The 12,635-nt window shown below is 50.9% G+C and overlaps 1 protein-coding gene across 1 annotated transcript in view; it reads right to left on the bottom strand.

Annotated features, from left to right (window-relative positions):
* Window positions 1-224: 224 nt before the first annotated feature.
* SPEN (spen family transcriptional repressor) overlaps window positions 225-12,635 on the bottom strand; it is a 70,066-nt gene continuing 57,655 nt past the window's right edge. Inside the window, 6 exon segments of the mRNA XM_017865264.1 lie at window positions 225-818; window positions 1,258-1,416; window positions 2,105-2,299; window positions 2,466-2,975; window positions 3,878-4,160; window positions 4,162-12,039. Of these exon segments, the coding sequence (XP_017720753.1) occupies window positions 687-818; window positions 1,258-1,416; window positions 2,105-2,299; window positions 2,466-2,975; window positions 3,878-4,160; window positions 4,162-12,039 (9,157 nt within the window). The 3' untranslated portion in view covers window positions 225-686.

The following is a 12,635-nucleotide window of genomic DNA, read 5'->3' on the forward strand; positions in this document are numbered from 1 at the left end:
TATATATATTATATATTTATATATACACACATCCCAAGTTCTGCATATCCCACCAAGAGAAAACCTTTCTGTTTGCTCTTCAACTGTAAACTGTACATCCCGGTGAATCAAAGACGGTGGCAGCAGGAAAATTAAGGTGATGCATCTGAATGAGCAAGGAAGATGGGGGCGGACAAAAAACCCAATGAAATGTTCCTTGACCCCAAGGTCTCAGCAGAAGTTTGAAGTCCTTCCTGCGTTAGGAGCCCACGATGTGTGTCTACACACACCGAGACATCCAGAGTGTCACAGCCTGTCTTCACTGGGCAAAAGTCCAAGTCACTAATTTAGTGCAAAGGCAGTTCTGTTTTCTTGTTTCTTAAAAACAAAAAAAAAAATTTTTCATTCCACTGCCCTGTTCCTTTTCTCCAAAAAGAGGAGAGAGAAACCCAGCCCCAGGGTGTCTGCGAGTCCATCGGTTGGTGATGTGTCCTTGGGCTAAAGCATCATGTAAACATACAAGGTAGCAGCACCACTCCCAGAGGAAGTCTGTCCGACTGAGCCGGGCGGCAGGACAGCGAGAGGCTGGCCGTCTGGCAGTGGAGTCTGTCCCCTTCGGCAGCTTCTTCCTCTGCTTGGCTGGGTTGTCCTTTGTTTTTACTGCAGAGCCCTGGGAAGATTCACTGAGGTGATAACCACTCAGTGGCTCACACGGAGGCAATGACAATCATGAGGTGGGGAGAGATGTTGGAGATGCTGGCAAGGAGGTCAGGGGCCAGGCGGGACAGGTGACTCTCAGAGAACTCACAAGGCGGGAAGATCTGCAGCACGTAGGCAGGCTGGAGACAGGATAGAGAGCAAAGTGGGACCCTCTCTTGACCCCTCACAACACCATTTCCACTGGGGGGCCCTGAAGAGGCCCAATGCTAACAGCCAGGCCAAGTCAGTCCCCAACCAGCAAATGTCCCAGGACTACGTCCACTGGAAGACCTAGCAGGTGTCAGAAAACTACACACAGGAACCCCCCTGGGGCCCTCTTCCCTACTTTAAACTCATGGAAAACCTGTGTTCTCAGCGGTTCCCTGGGTTCTCCTCAGGATGGGTGATGGTGCCCCGCCCCATGTGCTCTATTGACTTCTGTCCAAAATGCCCCTTTACCCACCTCTGGGAAGCTCTGCGGCCAGATCTAGTGGGTACCAGAAGAGTCAATCCACCTACCAACCCTGACCAGCCCCACCTGTGGGTGTATATGTGAAGGAAGGACACAGGACAACCGACCTGATTGGAGCCAGGATTGGGAACGTTGATGATCCCTGCCGCCTGCTTAGCCTGCAGGTAAGTGATGAAGGCAGCCTTGAGGGACTCAGTCTGGCTCACAACATCCTCTTGGTCGCGGCCACAGGGCAGAGCCAGCAGCAGACAGTAATCTGTCTCCACCTGAGGCAGAGGTCAGCCGCCAGTGAGCAGGGGCCTCTTAGTCAAACAGCAGCCCACATCCAACCCACGGTATCAGGTCCACAAAAACCCCCACCTCTGAGGTGACTTTAAAGTCTACCCTGATATTTGAATGAAAGAAAAAAAAAAAAAAAAAAAGCTTTTCAACCTGAGAAAGCTGATTTAAAAAATAATAATTTTTAAAAACTGTTAAGCCTTGTTTCTGAGTCTAGAGGTACTTTACATCCCCCACCCCAAGTAGAAGCATAGTGAACCCCTTCATTGCTTACTTCAGTAATACCAGCCAGGCACAGTGGCTCAGGCCTGTAATCCCAGCACTTTGGGAGGCCGAGGCAGCCAGATCACTTGAGGTCAGGAGTTCAAGACTGGCCTGGCCAACATGGTGAAATCCCATCTCTACTAAAAATACAAAAATTAGCTGAGCATGGTGGTGCCCAGCTACTCAGGAGGCTGAGGCACAAGAATGGCTTCAACCCAGGAGGCAGAGGCTACAGTGAACAGAGATTGCGCCGCTGCACTCCAACTTGGGAGACAGAGTGAGACTCTGTTCCAACAACAACAATGAAGTTAACGCTTCCATGACAGATCAGGGAGATGGGCTGGCAGGGACTACCTACGTCTTCCCTCCCTGTAAGTGGGGCAGTTGCTCACCTGGGCCTGAGAGTCTTACCGTCATCCTTCGGGCAACCCCTTCCAGCTGTGATGCCTCCAGCCGCATCCTCTGGGCGATCCTTAGTGGGGGCCCTCCTTCAGAAAGGGGCAGGGACCGATGGGCCAGGACATTGTTGCCAGAGACGAAGTGGAGCTGCACAGCAGCTGTGTCATTCTTCAGGGCCAGCAGGCCCTGCCACACGATGGGGTACTTCTGCACACAGGGAAACAAACGGAAGTAAGCTCATGGCCGGAGGGCTGAGCCACGCTGGACACAGCCAGAGGCTGTAGCTTGCGGGTCTGTTAACTAGGGCATCTTAGTACATTTGACATGGCATAAAATCTAGGGGCCAGGAAGGGCAGCCCCTGCTCATGCTTACCTTCAGAAGCTGAACCATATCCACGGGTCTCTGTGAAGTCAGGTGTGGAGAGGAATCTTGTTTAGGGGTTGGCTGGAATTCAGTGTGTGGCAGAACCAGTCCTGGTGGGGTGCTGGGGCCAGAGGTTGTTGGGACAAACAACGGCTGTTTTGGGGCAGTCTGAGCGGGAAGAGGGACTGGAAGGTCAGGCTTCATGGAGACAGACACAGGGGAGGGGAAGGAAGTCGGGCCTGTTTCCACTTGTGCCCTCTGAACCTGGGTGTGAGGCTCAGGCTGCCTGTTTGCAGGTCCAGCTGGGAGGCGAGGCTGCTCTACTCCCGTCTGAGTCCCCTTTGCCTCCTGGGACACTTGAGGCATCTTGCCGCTTGGTGGCTGGCCGGGCTGGCTGAGTTGGGAGGGCGGGCAGGGTGGTGCTGTCTGGGCAGGCTGTGTGGACTGCACAGGCTGGGCTGGCTGTGTGGACTGCACAGGCTGAGGGGGCTGCAGGGGCTCCCCTTCAGGAGGAGGGCCCTGGGGTTGGGAAGGAAGGCAAAGGGACAGAGTTAGTCTGTTGTGCACAAGCCCCAGGGCCCAACAAATGACCCAAAGGGCCATAGCGAAAGGGTAAGATATGGCATCTCCCATTAAGTCAGGCCCACAGAAGGAGCCTGAATCAAAGGAGCTGCTCTCGGGGTTCCAGGTAAGGAGAGATCCCTGATTACCTGCCTCCCACCAACGCCACCCAGCAAGAGCTCCCTCCCCATATGCAGAGCTCCCCATGATGTAATCTAATTCTTTCATCTCAGGACTAAGAAAGCTCTTTAAACTCATGAAAAGATCAACATCTTTAGGAACTAGCTGACCAGTTCACTTGTACTCAACCACTATCTTTACCAAAAGGCAGATTTCTTTTTAAGTAGGGACAGGGTCTCACCATGTTGGCCAAGCTGGTCTTCAACTCCTGACCTCAAGTGATCTGCCGGCCTTGGCCTCCCAAAGTGTTGGGATTACAGGTGTGAGCCACTATGCCTGGCTGTTTTTTTTTTTTTTTTTTTTGAGACTGTGTCTCACTCTGTCATTGGAGTGTAATGGCACCATCTTGGTTCAAAGCAACCTCTGCCCCCAGGGCTCAAGCGATTTTCCCACCTCAGCCTCCCAAGTAGCTGAAACCACAGGTGTATGCCACCACACCTGGCTAAATTATATATATATATATTTTGTTGTTGAGATGGGGTTTTGCCATGTTGCCCAGGCTGGTCTCGAACTCCTGGGCTTAAGCAGTCCTCCCGTCTGGGCCTCCCACAGTGCTGGGATTACAGGCAGAAGTCACAACACCTGGCCCCTGATTTTCTTAACACATCTTTGCTTAAAAGCCTGCTGAGCCCCACAAGCACATGCCCAAAAGACAGTGGGGAGATACCTGGCTAGCTCACCTGAGCAGCTGTCTTGGTCCGGGAAGGCAGGCCAACAGAGGAAGCAGCAGGAAACTGAGTGTGTGTGAGCTGGGCTGGGGGGTGGTAGGTGCGGATATCGCCGTACCGGTACTCTTGAAACAGCTCCCCGCTGGAGTGCACAATCTGCACCCCGTGGGTCACCACCACAGGAGGGGTCAGAGGCAGCCCCTGGAGTTGGTTACTGGGGGTAACTGTGAGGATACGGGCCTCACTGTGAGGGGCAGGGGCAGGGAGGGGGACAGGGACAGGGACGGGGCAGGGGCGGGGTGGCTTTGGCATCTGGTGTCTTGGCAGCTTCCTTCCCTGGCTGCTGAGGGGCCTTGCTGGCTGGTGGCACCTTCACGACCCCATCCGCGGCCCTGGGTTGCTCGCTGACTGCTGTCACATGTGGATGCACCATGATCCTCACATCCCGCGGCACGGTATAGGGGTGCAGTCGGTACTCAGACTGCATGACTAGTACCTCTGACTGCACAGGGGCTGTGGCTCGAGCGACGGGAAGGTGATAATGCACTTCCTCCTCAGGAGGGTGCTGGGAGGCCAACGCGGGCACGCCAGCTGGGGCTGGCTGCGGGGTGCTGGCACGCTGTGGGGCCCTGACCTCTATTTGCTGGGGCTGCAGTGGAGCCCGAGGAGAGTGAAGCGCTTCTGGCCGGATGCTGTAGGTGATACTGGGCAGCGTGGGAGTGTTCATTCTCACCTCACCCTGCGAGAGGTGGCTCAGGGACACAGTCTGGGTGATGCTGTGGGGTGGCATGATGACAGACTGCTCTGGGTGGATGCTGGAGATGAACTGGGGCACTGGAATGCCTGCAGCCAGCATGACTGTGGCATTGGTGGAGAGTGCCGTGGATGCAGTACTGCTAGGGTGGCTTGCCCTTGGGAAGGAGGACGGCCCAGGTCCACTCGGTCGAGGAGAATGAGCATCTAGCTTTGCGGCTGCCAAATGGGAGACAGTTCGATCTGCTGGGATGCTGGGCCCCGAGGGGACATGGTTTACTTCTGTAGGCAGTTTGCTGGGCAGAGCAGGAGGGTGGTGAGGCGTGAGCGTGGACCCCAGGTTGGCCGGCTGAAGGACCTTGGTCTCAATTTTAAGGGTGACGGGGTCAGCAAGCTTTTTGTTTGTGGTGACAATGCTTGGGGTGAGGACCAGCTGGTTGTGAACCAGCACAGGGGGCGTGTTGATTCCCTGGGTGAGAACCTTCACCGTGCCTCCCTGGGTGACAGGCGTGGACACCGAGAGGTGAATGGGCTCGGGCTTCTCCAAGGATGGCCTATCAGCCTTCACAGACGAAATCACAGGAGAGGCGTTATATGTCTGGGCGGTCAGTACCAACGTGGAATGGGTGGCCACGTTTGCATAGCCTGCAGGAGCTTGAGGGCCTTTGGATGGAGGCTGCGATGCTGTGACAGAATCGGGTTTGACCTGCGACTTGGACACCGACTGCTGAAATTCAATGTCCATTGCACTGGCCGGGGGGATCTGGCTGATCTTGGCGCTGATCCGCTGTGGGCCTTCAGTCTTCTGCCCTGAGTAACTCAGGAGCACAACCCCTTCGGAAGTGTTCACACGCAGTCCCGCCCCTGAGCCTGCATCTGCTGGACGATCGTCGATCACAGGCATGGACCCTGGGTGGAACCGACTGTTTTCATTAGCACTCACTCTCTGTTTGCACTTTGCTGATGGCGCAATCACTGCCCCTGCCATTGTCACCGTGCCTGTTGTGGCCGTCACGCCACCAGATGCAGCAGTAACCGCACCTGCTGTGACGGTCACTGCACTTGCTGTGGCATTCACTGCACTCGCAGCAGCATTAACCGTGCCTGGGGCGGCATTCACTGTACCCACCGTGGCGTTCACTGGAGTGGTGAGAACATTCACTGGCCCCGTAAGAACATTCACAGGCCCCTTCAGGACGTTCACGGGTCCAGCAGGGGTGCTCACCAAACTTTTCAGTGTGGTCACTGAGCCCTTCACGGGACCTTTCAGGGCATTCACTGGGACCAGGGAGACGTTCACCAGGCCAGTGAGCGCACTCACCAGGCCAGTGAGGGTTTGAGGAGCTGGTTTTGCCAAGGTTATCTTCTGTGAATTTTCCAAGTCAATGCTGACAGGCATTCGGCTAATAACAGAGGTAATTTTGGGAGCAATGACTGGAGCCACCTTTTCCTTGTCAGCAGCTACCGGCACCTCCGAGGCTTGTGTCTCAGAGTTGTTTGTCACTGGAGCTGTTGTTTTTTCTTCTAAAGGCTTTTTAGATTCAACTGGAGGGGGCGGGGCCTCATGTAGGCAAGGGGCAGCACTGACAGGCTCTGCAATGGCCGTGGTGACACTCGTGGAAGTGACACCTGTTGCAGACACATACTTGGGATCCATGAGAATCTTCCTCAGGGTGCTAGAGCTGGTGTCGATGTCAGAGGCCTTTGTGTCTGGGGGAAGAGCTGGAGATGGAGTGGACTGACCCCGTGACTCCTCCTGCCTTGCGATCCACTCTGTCACCTTAGCAGGGGGGCTCTGATGTGGGATCCCCCCAGAGGAGACAGGGGGTGAAAGCTTTGCTGCAGTTACAGAAGGCAGTGTGGGTATGGGGATGCTTGGATCGCTGGGTGGGGTCACCGGGTCACTCTCAATGATGGAATGCACCCTGAACCTGGCTTGAGGTTCCTCATCCACCGGCACTGGCTGGGGGGGCTGGGGAAGGTCTGGGGGCACAGATGCTTTAGTTGGAGTCCTTTCCTCAACACTGATTTCTTGGGACGAATTCTCTGTGGTGGGAGTCTTGCTTGGGTCAGAAGTACATGACTGAGGAGGAGTGGAATGGGGTTTCTCACTCTGCTTTTCTTCCTGTGGGGCTTCGGGGTGCTGTAGTGTTGTCCCCTCATTTGCAGCAGGACTCTTGCCTTGAGCTTGGTCAGATTCAGGGACATGGCTCTCTACAGGAGCCACCACTTTCTTGTTTGTGTTCCGTTTGCGGCGTGATCGGGTTGTCTTCTGGCGCCCTTTGTCTTTCCGAACAAGAGCAACTTCCACTTCTTTAGACCCTTTGGCTTCTGGCGCTGAGTGTGAGGTCTCACTGCTATTTCCTCTGGCTTCCTTGGTATCTGTTGGGCCTGCTGAGGGGTCAGGAGCATTGACTGGCGGCCTCGAAGATTCTGTAGCAGCCTCAGTTTCCAGGATGCCAGATACAGCCTCATCCGTCTCCATTCCTTCCTCAGAAGGCTGCAGCGCCTGTGCACCTGCGTGGGGCTGCAGATCTGTCTGGGATTCTCCAGGAAAAGGTGGAGGTGCTGGGAAGTTTTCTGGCTCCCCAGAAATGTCATTGATGATGGAGCCGATGGCCGCAGCCAGCTCTGTTTCACTTGCTTGGTGTGCAGGCTTGTCCCTGTCCTCTGGGGCAAGGCCCTCTGGTGCATCTGCCTTATAGGCAGCAGAGGCAGAGGCCTCGGCAAGCTTTGCGATGTGTTCCACGGCCTGCTCCAGCTCCATCTGCTTGGCTAACTGGGTGGCTTCTGGGGACGGCCCAGAGGCAGACGTGTCTTCTTTCTCTGATTCCTTGTCTGGATCAACTGGATCACTTTTCAATTGGGATGATAAACCATCCTCCTTTTGGGGACTCTCACTTTTCTCAGGGGAGACTGCCACCACTCCAGGTTCCCTCTCCCCTGCCTGTGCCGCAGCCCCCCTGGGACTGACAGCAGCATCCACATTTTTCAGACTTGCAGATTTGTCCACTGCTAACCTGGAGTTTCGAGATCTTCCTCTCTTTGATTTGGAGTTTTTTTCAGGGGCTGGTTTTTTCTCTACAACTTCAACAGGGGTGGCTTCAGGGGGATTTTTGTCTGTGCCAGCATCTTTTCTGTCACATTTCTGTTCGCTCCCTGCCTCCTCCTCAGCAGCCTTGGGTTCCGTGGGGCTCTCTTTCACACTTATTTGGGGGCCCACCTCAGTGGTGACCTCAGGACGTGCAGCATCCACCTTCGGTTCATTTCTTCCCTTTTTCCCTTGGGGGCCACCACCGGCTGCTGTTTTCTGGGACCGTGGGGACCGCCATCCTTCAGGTGGCTTGAGTGTTTCTGCAGGTTCCTTGGCCTCGTTCTCCTCCTCTTCATCGGCTCGCCGGCGTGTCTTTGGAGGCCTTCCCCTTCGAGGGGTGGTGGGAACCGCCGCGGCCTCCTGAAGCTCTCGCTCCAATCTCTTTCTGGTCACTCTTGGTTGCTCAATGGGCTCTTTGACAGGAGAGCGGTTTTCATGGTCACCCATGGTTGCATAGACGCTCCTTACATTACGGCGCCTTGTTCGACTAAGAGGCAAACTTGGTTCGGGATGTTCAAGGTCTGCAGCAGAGTTTTTAGAAGCAGTCCTTGTAATCTTCTCTGCCTCCATCTTCAATTCCAAAAGTTTCTGTGCTTCTCCCCGAGGAGAATTGGACCGCTTGAGTTTTTCCCGGTCTATCCTCTCACTCTTCCTTGTGACGGGCTTCTCCACGATACTCACTGCAGTTGCCTGAACAGGGGTCTTTGAACGCTTGCTTTTGTTTGGCTTTTTATCTTTTGCAGCAACTGGAGGATCAACCTCTAAATCTTCAGAAGCTGGGGGCTGAGCCTCAGGAATAGCTTCAGTTTTCTGGTTTGCGTCAGGCTCAGCATCTGCAGTGGTGTCTGGCTTTTCGACCTTTGGCTCACTGGCTTCCTCAGACTTCTGAGCTGGTTTTGAAAGTGGCTGGGTACTGTCAGGCTCTGGATCTACATTGCTCTCTGCCTGGGAAAATGAGGCCCCGGGAGTTGGAGGCTTGGCATCCAGATAAGGCAGCTGGTCACCTGATGAACCTTCCTCAACACCCACAGGAATCACGGCAGCTTCTTTATTGGAGTCTGCTCCTGGGGACAGGTCCACTTGTTCCGGCTGTTCCACAAGGGCAGGAGCAGGTTCAGACACAGGCTTTGCTTCTTCTGAGACGGTGGCTGGCTCCACAGTCTTATCTTCTGTTACCAAAGGCGCCTCTACCATTTTGTCACCAGCGGTCTTCTCTAGTGCTGATGGGGCTGACTCTAGAGTTGCGACTGTGACACTTGGAGGCCCAACAGAAGGTGGAGTTTTTAGTTCTGCATCTTTATTCTCAGGAGCAGATTCTGGGGTCTTGGGATGATTCTCTATATCTTCCTGTTTCTCAACTTCTTTGGGTTTCTGGTCTTTTTCTTTTTCTTTCTGTTGCATTCGTGTGAGCTCCATAAATCTGCTATGGAACAGAACTACTGGTTCTTGAATGGAATCAGTTGTGCTGTTTGCTCCCTCAGATGTCTGCTTACCATAGATCCTACCAGAAATGAAGTCAGAGTCTTCCTCTTTTCTCTCTAGATGCTGCAATCGCTTGGAATCTTGTTCAAAGATTGAGCTGTGTAAAAAACGAGAAGCAAACAATTCCTGCCTCTCTTGCTCTTCTTCTTTATGATCCTCTTTCTTATCATCCATTTTCCCTTCTGAATCTGTCCTAATTTTCTTCTTTTTCATGTACCAGGATGGAATAGGTCTTGGAGCAGAGTCAACCTTTTCTTTATCTTTGTTGTTTCGAAAATTTGCAAATCGGGAGTCCCAATCAAGAAAAGACCAATTTTCTTCACGAGATGAAGAGAGGGATTTAGCTCTTTCAAGCAAAGCTTTAGTGTCTGGTGTGATTGTCTTATCCAATGCAAAAGAGTAAAATTTGTTCCTTTCTAAAGAACTAGAGAGTCTTTCATCTCGCTCACGTAGCTTGTCTTCTCTGTCCCTCAATAAAAAAGACAATCGAGAACTTTCATATAATGCAGAGGCTCTGGGTGAGTGGGATTTGTGTTCACCATCTTCATCAGAATCAGAAGGCACCTCACCAGGTTCCAGATCTCGTACAGACCTTTTTCGAAGGCTATCTCTCTTAATTATGCTGTTTGGGAAACTCACATCAAATCTGCTGGCATCTTGTTTCATTTGAGAGTCCCAACGATTTAGTTCATCTTCAGAATTCAAGACAGATAGTTTTATTTTGGCCATATCTGCCATCTGTTCTCTCCTGCTAGAATCATAAGGATTAAATTTTAAAGACTCTTCCCTGACTGTTATGTTAGAATAGGGGAGGACTTTTTCATCTACCTTAGGAGACCCCTTTACTGACATTAGCCTAGGGGAGCCTATGGGATCCTCATCTTCATGGAAGGAACCATGTCGGACACTGGGAGAACCACCAGTCCTTTCAGAATCTTCGCTGATTTGGCGTGAACTTCTGTAATTCCGTTCTCTCTTGGTGCAGATATCAAAATCAACATGATCCATCCTTTTCTTTTTGCTGGGAGGAGAGTCATCGGTGACATCTTGAGGGGGTTTGCCTACCTCGTGAACAAGGCTACGTCTTTCATATTCATCTACATCTTTTTTAGGACTGCCAAACTTCTCAGACTTGGCTATTTCCATTTCCATCTGCTGTTTCCTACGACTCTGCTCCATTTGTTTTCGGTAACTCTGCGTGTGATCGATGTCAATGCCAATTTTTTCTTCAGTATTTACTGAATGTGATTTCTCTTGGCCTGATTTATGTTCAGGTGTTTCATCACGAAGACTGCAGTAGTTTTTCCTAATGTCTTCTCTCTCTGGTCCTTGATCATCTAACACCTGCAGCTGTTTGAGCTGTGGTTTTGAGGGAATGGGTTTTTTTGATTGGATTTCTTGATTTTCCACAGATTCACCTGCTGGTTCTCCCAGTCTTGCTTGTAGGTCTGAGCTGGGCCTTGAGCCAGACCCAACAGAAACATTGGCAAGCTCCTGACAGTCTTTGGGGCTGGCAACAGTATTCAGTCTGTCCAGTTTGATTTTTTTAGATTCTCTTTTAAGAATTTCTTTCCTCACAGGCTTTCTTTCGGCCTCTCCTTCCCTCAGCAGAATGACCTCTCTAGAGGATACGTCAGGCTGCTTTTTTGAAAGCATGCGAGCATCCTCCATCTCTGGACTGCTTTTCTTGACCTCTGGTTTTTGCTTTTCTGCTTTTAAATTGGAATCTGCAAAGCGCCTTTTCCTTGCTTCCAGCTTCTCCAGATCCACAGCACTTACCCCGTCTGCAGCCTGCTCAGGCTTGAGGTGCTTCCTGGCTTTAAGCCTGCCCTCCTTCTCCACCACTTCAACATGGCTTGAAAGCCCCTTTTCCTTTGGTACTTTCATTCTAACAGATTCCGGTTTAGACAAGTCAGACTTTGCAGGCTCCGTCTGAGAGACCTGAAGTTTCTGGTCCAGGGCAGAAGATTTGATAGCGTCATTATCAAGCTTGGCTTTCAACTTTTCCACAGGAGTGTGGTCAATGACCTTTCCCTCTTTCTCTTTTACTCGAGTCAAAACCACGCAAGGCATGAGTTCTAGGCGGTTTTTTGCTATTCCTTCTTTGTCAGCTTTCTCTCTGCTCAGTTTATTAGAACTCCTTGGCTTTTCAGGGCTTTGTTCTCGCTCATTTTCTTGGTCGGTTTCTGAAGACTGAGAACTAGGGGAGTGAACCTTTCCTTTGCGTTTTTGCTTGTCAGTTTTGTCCTTTTCCACTTTTTCCTTCCGTATTAAGCGTCTCTCTCTCTCCACTCTCTCGGGATCAAAAGTTCGTTCTTTATCTGTCTTTTCATTTTTTGTATAGCGCTCCAAACGAGATTTGTCAAGTTTCTCATATCTTGGAGGGGAAAGTGAGCTACAGCTTCCACTCCGGTCTGAGGATCGGCTGTAAAGCCTCCTCTCAGAATCACTCGGCAACCTCTCTGCCTGAGAGGGAGACGCTCCAGGACTCTGTGGACGTCGCAAGTGAACTGGACTTTGACTTCGTTCAATTGGCCTCCTCTCATGGTCTCTGTCCCGGTCGGACTCAAATCTTTCACGTTCTCTTTCTCGTTCCCTTTGCCTGTAACTATATTCCCTAATATCTTGTTCATAAGGATCATTCCTGTAATCCCTGTATTCCCGAGGATCATCGTAGTATCGTGATTCATAGTAGTCTCCTTGGTAAGTTTCCCATTCTGAATAAAACTCTCTCCCTCGAGCTGGATAGTCCCGCCTGGAATCCTCAGGATAAGTACCTGGAGTTCGAACACTCTCATAATATGTACGATCTTGGTTATAGTCATAGGATGCCCTTCGTTCCTCTCTGCCAAAAAATAACAAAGATATTAGTTCTTTTGTTTCCTCATCACTTATGCATGAAATCATACACATGAAATCAGAAATTCCTGCTTCTAAAAAATCTTTGACATTATTTAATCATTTGTGAAACGATTAGTTTGTAGTGGTTATCCACTATAGCTTCAAGTAGCTACTAGGCACTTGAAATCTAGCTAAATTGAGACGTGTAAAATACACACTCAATTTTGTAGACATAGTTTATAGAAAAACAACAACAATTTAGACCGATATATGCTGAAACAATATTTTAGCTATATTAAAGAAAATTAATTTCACTGTCTTTTTAATGTGGCTACTAGAACATTTAAAATTACATATACAGAACTTATATAACTTACATTATGCTTCTATTGGACAGTGGTGATTCAACCCTTTTTTAATGTTTCTGGTAACTCCGGCGTTGTGACAAAGCAGACACTAGTTACTGGACAATATCCCCACACTCCTAAGTCTCCCACAAAATTACTATATAGAATAATAAAAAGATATTCTTACCACAACTTGGGAAATAAATCCACTGTTTAGAAAACAGATAAAATTTTAACTAAAATCTTACCATCT

This window comes from Rhinopithecus bieti, unplaced genomic scaffold, assembly GCF_001698545.2.
Source record: "Rhinopithecus bieti isolate Rb0 unplaced genomic scaffold, ASM169854v2 scaffold_81031, whole genome shotgun sequence".
Lineage (NCBI taxonomy): Eukaryota > Metazoa > Chordata > Mammalia > Primates > Cercopithecidae > Rhinopithecus > Rhinopithecus bieti.